The sequence below is a fragment of the Acomys minous genome (assembly GCF_964271855.1).
Source record: "Acomys minous genome assembly, chromosome: 9".
Taxonomy (NCBI): domain Eukaryota; kingdom Metazoa; phylum Chordata; class Mammalia; order Rodentia; family Muridae; genus Acomys; species Acomys minous.
Window position 1 is genome coordinate 86679920 of NC_140490.1, and position 14490 is coordinate 86694409.

Here is a 14490-nt window from a genome sequence, read left to right on the forward strand (position 1 = left end):
GATGTCTGAAGACAGTTTGGGTTGTCCCAAACCAATGTGGGTTTGCAACTGCGTTTCGTGGCTAGAGGCCAAGGATGCTTCCTAATTTCCTCTGATGCATAGGGAAGCTCCCAGGCGGTTCCCTGAGATCAGGAAGCGAGCAGCTACAACAGCTGCCACTGGATGGCTTCACTCCCAAGAGCCCTGTGACTTCGGATGGTTCTTTAACAGCGCTGTGCCCCAGTTTTCTCATAGGGTTTTCCTTTGAGGCTTAAATGAAAGCTTGTTCTGAGACTTCCTAGTATGGTAGCTATTATTTCAGATCAGATCAAGACAAGAACAGAGGCAGAGAGATCGCTGTGAGTTCGAGACCAGCCTGGTCTACAAAGAGAGTCTAGGACAGCCAAGGCTACACAGAGAAACCCTGTCTCAAAAAACCAAACAAACAAAAAAAAAAAAGACAAGACCAAGCCACTGATCAGGGGTTTTGACAATTATTTATTTGCGTGTATTTGTGTTGCAGAGTTCATATGCACATGTGTGTGCATGTGCCTGGAGGGCAGAAACCATCCCTGGGCATCATTCTTTGGTGCTGCCTTCCCAGTTTTTGAGACAGGCTCTCTCATTGGCCTGGCACTCCTGGATTCTGCTAATAAGCTTTAGGGACCCACTAGCCTTTGCCTCCTTAGTGTAGTATAACATGTGTTTCCTACCACAATGTATGTGTGCTTGGTGTTTTGAAGGACTCCTAGCATAGTTCCTCTAGGTGGAAAGAGTAATGCCATGGGAGCGCAGAAGGTCGTCGAGAGAATCAGCCACCAGCACTGCCTGCCATGCCCCACAGGCTTAACAATGAGACAAAGCAAGGTCCTAGCTGGGACTACAGTAGAAAAGACTTGTTTCTTGTTTGTCTATCCTCGTTTAATTTTATTTCTGTTGTTGTAGTTTTTTTTTTTTTTTTAATCTTAGCAACTTAGAGAAGGAAATAGTTATTTGACTTACACTTTCAGGTCACCATCCTATGTTCATACACTCTGACCAAAAGCAACTTGGTGAGGAAAGGGTTTATTTGGCTTATGAATCCAGGTCACAGTACATTATTGAAAGAAGTCAAGGCAGGGACCTAAAGGAAAAACAAAACAGGGAAGAGCATTATTTCCTGGCTCAATCTCTCACTCACCTAGATTTCGATCTTTCTTTTTGGCTTTTCAAGACAGGGTTTCTCTGTGTAGCCCTGGTGGTCCTGAAACTCACTTTGTAGACCAGGCTGGCCTCGAGTCACTCTGCCCATGCTGGAACTAAAGGTGTGAGCCACCATGCCTGACTCCATCTTACACTGCCAAGATCCACTTGACTAAGGATGATTCCACCCACAGTGGGCTTGGCTATCCTATAATAATGGATAATCAAGACAATCCCCCACACACTACCTATCGACCTATCGCTTCGACACAGTTCCTCAATTGGGACTCTGCTATCACATGGCTCTACAGTATCTCAAGTTGACAGTTAAGGTGAATTGGGTGGGACATGTCCATTATTTCTGGAAAGTCAAAGCAAGAACTTAAAATAGCATAGCGACGGTCAAGAACAGAGAGAAAATCAACACACAGATCATTGCTTATTTAATGCTTAGTGTTCAGCTCATTTTATCTCCTCCGTTACAATCCAGAGCCAAGCCTAGACCCATAATGGACTAGGTCTTCCTACATCGATTGGCAAGCCAGTTCCCCCACAGTCATGGCCCACAGGCTAACCTGATTAGATAATTGGTCAACTCAGACACTTTCCAAGTAATTCTAGGTTGTATCAAGTTAACCATTAAATCTAAGCAGCATAGTCAACTATCAACTGCCTGTCCATCTACCAATCACCTATAGATGCCTGACTACCGTAATCTTTGGTTAACATCAAATTGTAAGAAAAGTGGACATTTTAAAGGAGATACCCAGCCTCCTGATGACTTCCCACCCCTTTACCAAATGAGCAGTGTTCCATTTCTCCTCCCAAACCATCATCTTTCAAGGCTTTCGTGATACAACTGGTTGTCTTTTTAGATAGTTGTGGCGGTGTGGCAGTGTACCCTTAGAGTTTCCTGTGATACAGCGTCACTGCTATGGTTTTCATCTGCTTCCCAGAATGAAGATAGCCTCGCTCTTTAATCCTGCATATAAAAACTGTTCTGTGTTGTTTCGTTTTACGGCAGAGAGAATAACTTAAAAAAAAAAAAAGATCCGACTTTCTATTTCTCATCTCCCCGCTCCCCCGCCGCCCCCCCGCCATTCAAATCACCAGGTTAGCAGTTTGGTGTGTGTCCTTCTATCCATGTTCCTATGTATTGATGGGTTTGTATAATAATAATAATAATAATAATAATAATAATAATAATAATGATAAATATTAAATATAATATATTAATATAAGTATATATTAAATATATTATAATAAATATAAATATTAAATAAATATTAAATAATAATAATAATAATAATTATTATTATTATTATTATTATTATTAATTTTCAGTGTGTTTTTATAAGTAAGGATATTCTTTACTAGTTGGGCTTAATTTTTGATGTAGTTTAAGTGTACATTTCCCCCAAATACATGTGGTAGTATTAAGAGATGGGGGCCGTTAGAGGTTAGAGAAATCTTTAGGATGCAGTGAGATTAGTGTCCTTGCTGAGAGATCTAGAGAGTCCCTCCACTCCCTCCTGCTCTGCCTGGTACAGGTGCAACAAGGAGGCGCAGCCATGAACTGGAAAGGAGGCCTTCACTTTTCACTGACTCTTCTGCTTCCTTGACTTTACCTTTCCAGCCCCCCAAAACCACAAGAAACAGCTTTCTATTGTTTCTAAGCCGCACAGTCTGTGGTGTTTCATTACGGCTCCTGGGATAGACGACCACAGGGCCGCCGCTGTTTTGGCAAGAGGAGCACGGAAGTCTGGATGGATTTATATAGAAGAACAAAATAAGCCAGAAAATCCTAGAAGCTACCAGAATATGGGGCTGCCCGGGGAATTGGATTACTGAGGCGGCTGAACACAGCACTACAGACTGTACGGTTAAACGACAAAAATGCATCCACTCCTCATTCTGGAAGCTCAAAGTCTGAAGCTGGGGCATCTGGTCCTCTGTAGGCCCCAAGAAGGTCACTTTCTTGCCTCTTGCTAGCTTCTGACAGTTGTCAGCAGTCTTTGGAAGGTTCTAGATTATAGACCATCATTGCCTTCATTAATGTTCATATTTCCCCCTCTCTCTCCCTCTCTCCCTCCCTCCCTCTCTCTCTCCCTCCCTCCCTCTCTCTCTATCCCTCTTTCTTTCTTTCTTTCTCTCCTTCCCTCCCTCCCTCTCGTGTGTGGTGTGTGTGTGCGCGCGCGCGCGTGTGTGTGTGTGTGTGTGTGTGTGTGTGTGTGTGTTACTCTTAACAAAGACAGTCATTATGGTCCAGTCCATTGCAATGTGACCTTGTCTTAGCTCAATGCTATCTACGAACACCCTGTGTCCATAGCAACTCACCTCACAGGTAACAAGGATCAGGACTTCAGCCTATGCTTTTGGGAGACATGATTCAGCCCAGGACAGGTAGAAGCTCCAGGGGGAAAGACTGAGGAAGAGGATGGAGCCAGTGACACATCCGCCCACATGAAAGAGGAAGAAGGGCCCGGGATGAAGAGACCAAGACCCTGAGAACAGAGACGCGAAGCCTGCTTCCTCAAACAGCCCCTGCCTGTGTTTTATTACCCTCAAAATACTTGAAGGCCCTGCGATTCATGAGAGCAGGTTTCCTGTCAGCTCCTTCGAGTCCCTTCCTCACTGGAGTATGTAGCTGGCAGCTTCCCTGTGGGCCCCAACCAGCCTGGCTGCAGTATCCTGTTTTCAGCTCCTTGCCAGATTTCTGGTTGGCCGCCACCTAATTTCTGTTTGAGCCTGGTCTAATTTCTTGCAGGTCCTCAGGAAACCGTTGCTAATTCTCAAGTCCTCCCAGCTGGGGGTTCAGTCCCCCACCCTCTGGAGAGCATGCACATTTCCTGTGATTTACACTTGCAGCGAGATGCCTGATATTATGAGCCTTAAGACACAGAGACAGCCCTGATGTTCAGAACTCCTCCCTCCCTCCTGCTGGTTTGCAGCTTCCTGGGTCCCTGTGCCCTAGATTGTACACCACAGGTTAGAAAGCAGAGCAGAGAGGGTTCCGGACAGCATAGAGTTTATAACAAACCTGGGCGTTGTCGGCTGGCATGCACAGAGATCAGAATGTCTGGAGCCTTCCCAGGCCTGGCTAGGAACCGATATGGAGGTGACCCAAGTCAGCATGATCGTCACCTTTCGCCAACTTAGAAGCTGAAGAACAAGGGATAGTTGCAAAATCTCAGCAAAGCAGCTGAGGATAATGAGGCGCCTGCTCATTAGCTGAGGTCCCAGCCAAAGGCCTGCCAGAATCCATTCCTGCTACCGCAAGGCCTCGCATAGTTGAGGGAATTATGACACTTCTCCAGTGGTTCAGAGTGACTCAGCCTTGGGCCCCCCCTGCCTCTCGACATTGCCTCGAGCCCTCGGTAATCCCCGGCAATGTACCTTCTATCTTATCCTTGCCATTTCATTATCTGTCATCCTCAATTTCCTTGGAGTACTGACAGCCACTTCTAAGACATACCTGGGTCCAAGAGCTCATATTAAAGTTTAAGGATGAGATTAAAAAAAAAAAAAAAAGGAACCCCAGCAAGAGTTCCCCAGAGCCAACTTGTGTGGAATTGTCGGAGATCCTGCCCAGGCATGAAAGACCCAGGATGTGGACCCTGCGAGATAGTAGAGACAGAAAGCCGTGATGGGCTGGTGAGGGAGTGCCTTATAGTGTTTTACCAGGGCTCAGCTCTGCCTCCACTTCACATGTCTCTATATTTCAACCACAGAGCTGGCTGCAGACTTCCTCACTTTGTCCCAGTGTTAGGGCAATATTGATAACAACCTATAGGCTGGGCTCAATAGAGCCCAGGCAGGAAAGGATTCCTCATGGTTCACTTAGCTCAGAAGATGAAGGTAGCTGGAGGCCAGGCTCTGTGGGTATCAGGGATTAGCCAGTCATGGGCAGGGCTTTTGTTTCTGTCCCGTAAGACCACAAGAGCACCTATTCTGCAGCAAATGGAATTCTTCCATGTAGCAAAACAGGGTCTCTATCAGCTAACTTCTTCTTCTTCTTCTTCTTCTTCTTCTTCTTCTTCTTCTTCTTCTTCTTTTTTTTTTTTTTTTTTTTTTTTTTTTTGGTTTTTCGAGACAGGGTCTCTCTGTATTAGCCTGGGCTGTCCTGGACTCACTTTGTAGACCAGGCTGGCCTCGAACTCACAAAGATTCGCCCGCCTCTGCCTCCCGAGTGCTGGGATTAAAGGCGTGCGCCACTTCTTAGCTGACAACTCCTTTCCCCTACATAGACAGCAACTCCAAGGAGTCTAATGAGGCCATTGTTTAGGGATCCGAATCATAAAACCAGTTCCTGCCACAGTAACATTTGCTAATGGGAGGAAATTTGATCATGGGCTCTTCCTGCTCAAAAAGAAGAGAGAGAGAGAGAGAGAGAGAGAGAGAGAGAGAGAGAGAGAGAAATACATCCACATCCACAACACTCTTCCTCCTACTTGGAGAATTCTTAAACCCCTGTCCATAAAGAATATAAAGAAGCTCTACTTTTCCAAAACCTAAGCCTTCCTTCCTTCCTTCCTTCCTTCCTTCCTTCCTTCCTTTCTTTCTTTAAGATTTATTTATTTTTAAATTTTTAAAAGATTTATTTTTTATTTATTATTTACCAATGTTCTGCCTGCTTGTACACCTGCATACAAGATCTCACTATAGATGATTATGAGCCACTATGTGGTTGCTAGGAATTGAACTCAGGACCTTTGGAAGAGCTCTTAACCTCTGAGCCACCTCTCCAGCCCAGATCTAAGCCTTACTATACACATTCACCGAGACCTGCCCCAGGAAGAACTGAATGCTCTGGGCCACTTCAGTATCTCGTCCACACCTTTATCACGTCATTTGTTTACTTTTTTTTAAAAAAATGGGTGTATGTCTGTTGTACATACATACATACATTGGATGTGAGAATCATAAGAGGTCACAGGCATTTCTTCAGAAAGACATTCACAAAAGCGTACATGAAGTCTGAGTGTAGTCACTCCCTCTTACTCCCCTTTCCCCTTAATCACATTCATTTCCCCTAGCCAGACAACCTTGTCTCTACTTTCCCACATCGTATGATTAAATGTAGCTGTGTAAAATCTATGATCCCCAAATTAAAGAGAAGATGTGGTTGATATCTATCCTTCTGAGTATGATTTACTTCACATAGCATAATGATTTCTGGCTGCATCCATGTTCCTGTAAATGACGTAATTTCGTTCTTCTTTATTGCTGAATAAAATTCCACTTCTTTATGTATTTATCTGCTGACAGGCACCTAGGCTGGTTCCACAGCTTGTCTATTATGACTAGGGCCAACACAATTAATTGTGTAAACACAGATGTATTTAATGTTCATTTAGTACCGCCTTCATGCACATGGCTCCGTATTACTCCTGGGCTGTCAGTTCTAAAATTGAAGGGATCTTGTCCCCATCATCTTGGCATCTTCAGCCTCTACTGTATCATTTGGAAATATCTGGGGACCAGAGGTATGGATGTTTAGAAGATATGGAGAATGCGGTCATCCTCTGATTGGACAGAAGAATCAGAGTTCTGTGTCAGAAGGAAGCAGCTACCTGCTACTGGTCCCTAATCTCTGAACACTCCTCAGAACTCTGCCCTAGAGAAACCTTTGCGTTCTCTGTGGCAGTGACTGTGCCTATCAATGACAGCACATGCCTCGCCAGCCCTCACACCTCACACGTGAAAAGGACCTGCACACACTTGATGTGAGAATCGTAAGAGGCCAATTTGAGCTCCTTGGGGTTAAATTTTTCCTGTTGGGGCTGACGGCTCTTCATAAATACTAAGCATGTGACACTGCGAAGCAACCCCATAGTTACCAGGGACACATACTATTGTCTGGACGCAGTGGCCATCACACTTCATTTCCTCCCTGTGACCACACGAATTCCCTCCCCTTCACAATGGCCATTCTTTGTGATGTTTGTTGTTTATTCATTCTTTCTTATGCACGCTCTCATTAATGCCCTCTTCCGAGCACTGCGAGCACTGTATCCACATACACACCCTGTCTCCAGTCCACTCCCCACAGACACATACTTAAAAATAAAAATAAATAAATAAAATATTTTCTTTAAAACACTATCCTAGTCTCAGAAGTTGGTCTGAACACTCTCTTCCTAAGCAGCGAGGTTTGACCGTTATTTTCTCAATTCTGTCCCTGCTAGGAATTCTTCACACAGCTAAAAATAAGCTAGAAATAGCCACCCTGTTACCTCTGACTGCTTCGTCTAGGTGGCCTTACCCCTAGCAAGACACTGAGGTCACTGCTGTTACTGTCTAGAATAGAGACCACCCTCCCAGGAAGGGGTTCTGGCTCAACTGTCTGGACCCTGTAGTCAGCAAAGCAGAGAGAGTAAGCAGAAGGCAACATCGGATAAACTGAACCAGGGGAAGTGTGGAGAAAACACGTTTCTATGCTTCCCAGAGGTCCTGAGTTCAATTGCCAGCAACCACATGGTGGCTTCTAACCATCTAAGTTGAGATCTGATTCCCTCTTCTGGCCTGCAGGTATTCATGCAGGCAGAACACTGTGTACATGATAAATAAACCTTAAAAAAAAATGAAAAGCCAAATAACAGAGACATGCAGGGTCTCTTTTAGGGGACGTGACTTATCAAATTGAAACACTCATTGTTCAAGGAAAAAAAAACCTGCTGTGTTATGATACCTGGTGGTTACAGGCCTGTCACCCCAGCTACTTGAGAGATTAAGGCACAAAAAAAACAAGTTCAAGACCAGCTAAGGCTACAGAGAGAGTTCAAGACTAACCTGGGCAACTTAATGAGATGCTGTCTCAAAAACCAAAACAAAAGTGATATAGCCCAGTGCTAGGACATGTATACGTCCTGGATTGAGTCCCTGGTACTGAAAAAAAAAAAAAAACACCCTGTGGTTTTGGCAAATATGTTGCAGGATGGACATTAGAAAAAGCGACCCCTTGAAACTGCCTTTGGTGGGGGTGGGGTGTCCTTTTAGGGGCAGGGTGAGGGAATTACCACAGGAAGAAAACAGAGCGCTTGCCTAGAATGAAGGCCCTGAGTATATGATTCCCAGTGGTAATGAAAGGCGGGATGGGAAGAAAAAGAGATAGAGGAGGAGGAAGAGCAGGAGAGGGAAAAGGAAGGGAGTGGGGGTGGGAAGAGAAGACCCAGGGGAGGGGAGAGGGAAGGGAAAGGAGACAGAAAAGGGGAGGAGAGGAAGAAAGGAAAAAAGAAATTTGTTTTGGAGGATATTTTGGTCATAGAGGAACTATTCATATACTTGCATTATGTAGAAAATTCCAGAATCATCACTGATAGGAAGCATAAAATCAATTATGTGTACGAATGCCTTCTGTATATAGTAAAATGCATAGTTGGACCAAAATGTGTATATAAAGGTTTTTAGGAATTTTCTCTGCATTTCGTAGAGTCTCCGGCAATTTGTTTACTTCTTTGCACATTCCACGGGGGCTTTTTGGTAAAGCATATAAAAGTTGGAAACGGTTCTGTTACAAGTAAGTGCTTCTGGTTGCCGTCAAAGCCTTCCTCCCTTCTCCCATCGCAGTTGCTCTTGTTCCAAGAGTCTGACTTTAACTTTTCCTTACACTAAGGCTGACCATTCCCATAAACGCACTGTGAGTCAGAGGACAGGCCACAATCTGGCCAAAGTGGCCCATGGAGACAAGTTACCATTTAGCAGAGAAGACCCTTGCCTTTGCTTTGACAGGAGGGTAGGTGATGTTCATAGGCGTCTGCACCACACCTACCCTTCACATACCTGCCCTGGAAGTGCAAACCCCAGGGCTATCTATTGAGAACCAAGGCCAACATGGCCTGAGACACATCTGCAGTGTGCATGTTCTTTTAGTCTGTCCTCAGTGGGAGCGAGTCCTCCTTCCTCTCTGAAGGTTATTTTAGCTTATATTTGAATTATTTTAAAGGGACAGAGTTTTTGTGAAGCTAAGGATATGACTCCAGATGAGACAGATGGATCAATGGTACCGTGTTGAGTGTCCACCCTCCGCCCACTGTGAGGCTGGCTTCTCATGTGTCTTAGAAGGAACACAAAAATAAGTCGGCCTTTGACAGTGTGAATAGAACACTGTAAATCTGCCAGGAGACAGGGCGTGGGTGGGTGGGTGGGTGGGGGGGATTAATTTCTCAAAGATGCCATCTTCCCAGCTATAAAGTGGGGGAACCCGGCCCTCCCCTCAACTCTGTTGAGAAGCATTTATCGGGACCCTGTCTCCAGAGGGTCCCAGCAGAGGACCTGTGTGCTCTTGGAGTCTGCCACTTTCCAGAGGTTGCGACTGAGAAGGCACAAGGCCAGTTTGATGAGAAATCTACAAGGAGGAAGTCCTGCCACCAGACAGTTGACAGCTATAGACTTAACCTTTCCACTTACCTGCAACGTGTCTCTTTGAGCAAATTATGTATCTTCTTGAGTGTTAGGATTTACCTCTGAAAAATGAGAGCTGACAGCATCCACGTGCAAGGGAATGCATAAAAGTTATTTCATTGTTCTGTCATTTGAGACATTTTTCCTGGCTATTAAAAAAAAAAAATGGGAATCTAGGAAACAGCCTAAAATCCAAACACAAGAAAGTATCTGTTCTTTCCAGTTCATTTCAATAGTTGAGCAGCTGTGAGTTGGGTGTGTCCCTGTCCATCTTCCCCTCCCCTGCCCTGTCAGCTGAGAGCTTCTAAGGGTAGCGGCCACATAGGGTCAGGGCTATAACCAGCAAGCCTTGGTCATTCTGCCATGTGGTAATACCACTGCCGTTTCTTCTCTTGGCAGGTCCTTCAAACCGGACTTCATCCTGGTCCGGCAGCATGCCTACAGCATGGCTCTGGCTGAGGACTACCGCAGCCTGGTCATCGGCCTCCAGTACGGAGGGCTTCCTGCTGTCAACTCTCTCTACTCCGTGTACAACTTCTGCAGCAAGCCCTGGGTGGTAAGTGACAGACCAGCCCTCTGGGAGGGAACTGGGAAGCATGAGGTGGCCTCCCACCCTGTAAATGACTCCATTCCCCAAACACAGACCCTCAGCAAGGAAGAGAATCTTATTTAAACAACTGAAAGAGCAACTTAAGCCTAGGTCTCTTCGGGGAATTGCAGCCTCCCAAATATATATAAAACACATTATGATATAGGATCGTGTTATAGGAACAGCATAGTAATCTTGATGAAGTATAGCTCGTTGGTATGGTGCTGGGCGCAGTCTCCAGTGCTGCATAAGCCCGATGTGGTGCTGCCTAAATCCCAGCACTTACGAGATGGAGGCAGGAGGATCAGACAAGGTCATCCTTGAATATATAGTAAGGGTTTGAAGCCAGTCTAAGCTACGTGAGATCCTGTCTCAAACAAAAACAAACACATTGCTGGGGGTTTGTTCGTTTGTTTGTTTTTATTTGGGGGGTTTTTTGTTTGTTTTTGGTTTGGTTTGGTTTTTTCGACACAAGGTATCTCTGTGTTATTAGCCTTGGCTGTCCTGGACTCGCTTTATAGACCAGACTGGCCTCGAACTCACAGCGATCCACCTGCCTCTGCCTCCCGAGTGCTGGGATTAAAGGTGTGCATCACCACACCCAGCTTATATTGCTGTGGTTTTTTTTTTTAACATCTTAGCATACTTTTCTTACTGTTGCTCTTCTGTTAATAAGTTATTAAACACTTATTGAATACTAGAAAACTGCTACAGGTGCCCTTGCTACTAGTGCAGTTGACGATGGCATCATTGCTCGTTTCCCACAGAGGAAAAGGCTTCGTTTCAGGCTGGACGGGGAATTCTCTGAGATCTTAGGGCTGGTGTATGGTGAGAACACACTTTGAAGCCCTCTTTCTCCAGCTCTCACACTTTTCTCCTCCCTGTTGATTCACTCATCTCAACCACTCATTTGATTTACTCAAGTTTCCACTTACATGTTATCAAAAACCAAAGGGTCTTCCTAAAATTCCAGCCCTCCTCCATTCTCTGGAATATTCTCAGACCCCTAACTCCGCTTTGTTATCCCTACACCTGGGGTCTGTACCTAAATGACGTCATTCCTTATCTGCCATCTGTCTCCCTCAATACAAGCAACACACACACACACACACACACACACACAGCGTGCAATGGTGACACCAGAGTGCCTGACGCCTAATCTCCCATGCTAGTGGAACAGCCGATTAACAGATAGGACAGCTGTGTCATCTGTCCTATGGTTCATACCTGAGGTTGGGGGGGTGGCAGGGGGAGTTGGAGGAGGCTCATAGGTGTGGAGACAATGCTATGAAATCTCTGGTCCAGCCTGTTTGCCATCACCTGGGCAAGAAGAGCACTGATTGGTCTGGACTCTGGAACTAGATTGCCCAAGGCCAAGTTTCTCCACTTAAACATAGTATGCCCTTGAGCCACTGCGTTAACATCTCTGAACTTCGCATCCATATTTAGAGAAGGATGATAATAATGAGGCCTTCCTGGTTTTCGGCAGGGGCATGAAAAGCGTTTGTCATGGTGGCTGGTATACAGCATACCCACAAGAAATGGTGACAACAATTCTTGCCTCGTACACATGGGCTAAGTCTATGCAGGGATGGTGCTCAGTGTTTGTTGAGTGATTATTCGGATTAACTTAATGTATGTTGATAGTCTTGGCTGCTGTCCTCCTGTCTCTGGTCTCCTTGTATCAAAAGACTCAGTGGGATTGTAAGATCTGAGTGCCCTGAAAAGGGAATAGTCCGTAGTTTTGACAGCAGCAACTATGCAGCAACATAGCATTTCCTGTGTCATATGCTCAGCCCCAATGTGCACCTCCCAATAAGCAGGTATCTGAGGCCCACATAGCTGACAGTAAGTGCTGCAGCTCTTCTCCATAACCCACCGGCTTAGCTATGAGTTGCATTCCCTCCTTCAACTCCGGCTTCCTTATCTATAAAATGAGGGATACCCCCAAGCATCATTTCTTACATTTCTGAGGTTCCCCTCAAGCCCTTCAGAATGACTCTGTGCTGTGCTACACATGTGAGCTACTCCCCCCCCACCCCCGGGACTGCGCAGGAGCCCACCCACTGCAGAGCAGGGCTGTCCTCAGCTTCCTCGTCTCTCCATACAAGATCTTACCATCTGGCTAGTACCAAATATGGCTCTTCTTCCAGCTACCAGGTGCCTGTGTTTGCGGAGTCTGAGTTGTTCTTCTGGCATCAACTTGTAACTCTCATTTGCCTTCCGAGCGAAGAAGATCCTTGGTCCAGCCTTTTAAAGCTCATGATAACCTAGGGTGAATCACACTCTGGCTGCTTTCTTGACATCCTGAGCACTTGAGGCCACAGCCATGGCAACCACTGAAGGCCTTCAGGGACAGTTGTTTCCTTGAGTAGCCTTCGTCCCCTGCAGAGGTCCAGGGAGCCTTCCTGATGGCCTCCACCCTCATCTGTGTCCCAGATCACCCCCCCACCCCCACCCCCCCGGCTTCCTACCAGCACTACTCTAGTGTCTCAGTCTTGCAGTGAGAAACTTGACATTCAGAAATGTACGGTGACCCCACCCCCACCCAGGTCTCATAGCTAGTGAGTAACAATAAGAAATTGAACAAGAGAGTCTGGACTCAGCATAAATATTGTGAAGTGCCTACGATGCTGTCTTAGAAAGATGGGCATTGCAGGCAGAGGGATGGCAAGACACCCCCCCCCCAGAAGGTTGTCCTGGGGGCCATGACTTTGTGTGAAATGACTGAGAATGCAGTTAAGTGCTTATAAAATGTGGGTGAACTGAAGAAGCCAGTGACCTGGCAGCCTTCTAGGGGTTAAAAAAAGAGAGAGAGGGGAGAGAGAGAGAGAGAGAGAGAGAGAGAGAGAGAGAGAGAGAGAGAGAGAGAAAGGAGAGAGAGAAGAGAGAGAGAGAGAGAGAGAGAGAGAGAGAGAGAGAGAGAGAGAGAGAGACCTAACCAAGGAAGTTGGCTTTTGATCCTAGTGGTGGGCAACAGCTTTTAGAGCTTAGCGCAGGTCAGACGCTTGAAGGCCAATGTCAAGTGGGTGCCAGGATCTAGTGGGAAATCCTGGCTGGCTAATGGTCTCTCTTTTTCTCTCCCAGTTCTCTCAGCTCATTAAGATCTTCCATTCCTTGGGTCCCGAGTCGTTTCCTCTAGTGGAGCAAACATTTTTCCCCAACCACAAGCCAATGGTGAGTGCCTTTTTTTTTTTTAGCTCTGCTTATCTTCGTGGTGCGGGATGACCTGACGTGTCTGTCTCCTGAGTCTCTCTGGGCGGCTCACACCTTGCTTCCTGGTTATCTGGACTCCACACAGGCGCCTTCATGTCCTGTGCTTGTGGCAATGTCTAGTGTTCCTTGAGGAAGGTTCAACTTCCCCAGGGGGAATTCGGGCAGGAGGGCAAGTGACAAAGGTACTTGGCGTTCTGTGACACTTCCATTAATTGTTAACACATCAAGGGACTTCTTGAGCTGGCTCCCTAGAACTAGAGGTTGAGTATAAAGGGAAAAAAATATTTTTATGGTAAAATGTTATCTCTAGTGCATTTTTCCTTGGACCTGGTCTCTGCTGTAATTTTAATAAAAGCTGTGATATTTTATTTGAGCTGATTATTAAACAGCAACGCATTTGCATGTTTGATTTCCTTTCTTTGGAGTGTACCTGTGTAATCCCTTGGAGTTGTCTGGACCCAAGCCGAGAGTATGTGGCTTCACTATCTATTTGGAAGGTTTTAAGGCTGATATCTTTCTGAGTGGGTTGGAGGGTTCTGTGACCATAGCTAGAATTTCGGTAGAATTCTGTGCTGCCAGGATCAGCCTACAGCATGCTTGCTCATGTGGTTGGTGCATGGTCAGTGGATTTGGGTCTTGCGGGAAATAGGATTCTGGGCAACAAGAGTCGGGTGTACTCACCCTAGCTAGGGATTGCGACCTGGTTGTAGGAGCCCAGGCTCTGGCTGCTGAGCTTCAAACACCTGTTTGAAGGCACTACCAGGTAGGTCTACAGCCTTCTATGGGAGGAGTAGCCTAGCCAGTCGGAGATTGTGTATCTCATTGGTTGTGTATCTACTGGATCGACCCATCAGTCACAGAATCCAGAGTGTCTGTCTGGTTAGTGTGAGTAGGTATAGGTAAATCTGAATTATCAAATTGACTGGGATGAAAGCACCCAGATTAGCAATGAACTTTCTAGATGTCTGTCAGGGGCCTTTCCAGAGAGGATTAACAGAGCCAGCAAACACACGCTTGGAATGAGGGTCTCTTAGCGCCATCAATGAGGTTGGCTGCCAAGATGAGATCAAAGGAAATGGAGCAAAGTTGGGGCTCAGGCCTTCTCTTTTACTTCCGGTCTA

At 45.9% G+C, this 14490-nt stretch overlaps 1 protein-coding gene across 3 annotated transcripts in view; it reads left to right on the plus strand.

Moving 5' to 3' along the window:
• Positions 1-14490, plus strand: part of SYN3 (synapsin III) — a 435938-nt gene that overhangs the window by 137893 nt on the left and 283555 nt on the right. For all 3 annotated transcript variants that reach the window (XM_084794231.1, XM_084794230.1, XM_084794232.1), the window contains exons 5-6: positions 9964-10120; positions 13241-13330. In XM_084794231.1, coding sequence (XP_084650357.1) covers positions 9964-10120; positions 13241-13330 — 247 coding nt within the window. The remainder of the gene's footprint in view (positions 1-9963; positions 10121-13240; positions 13331-14490) is intronic.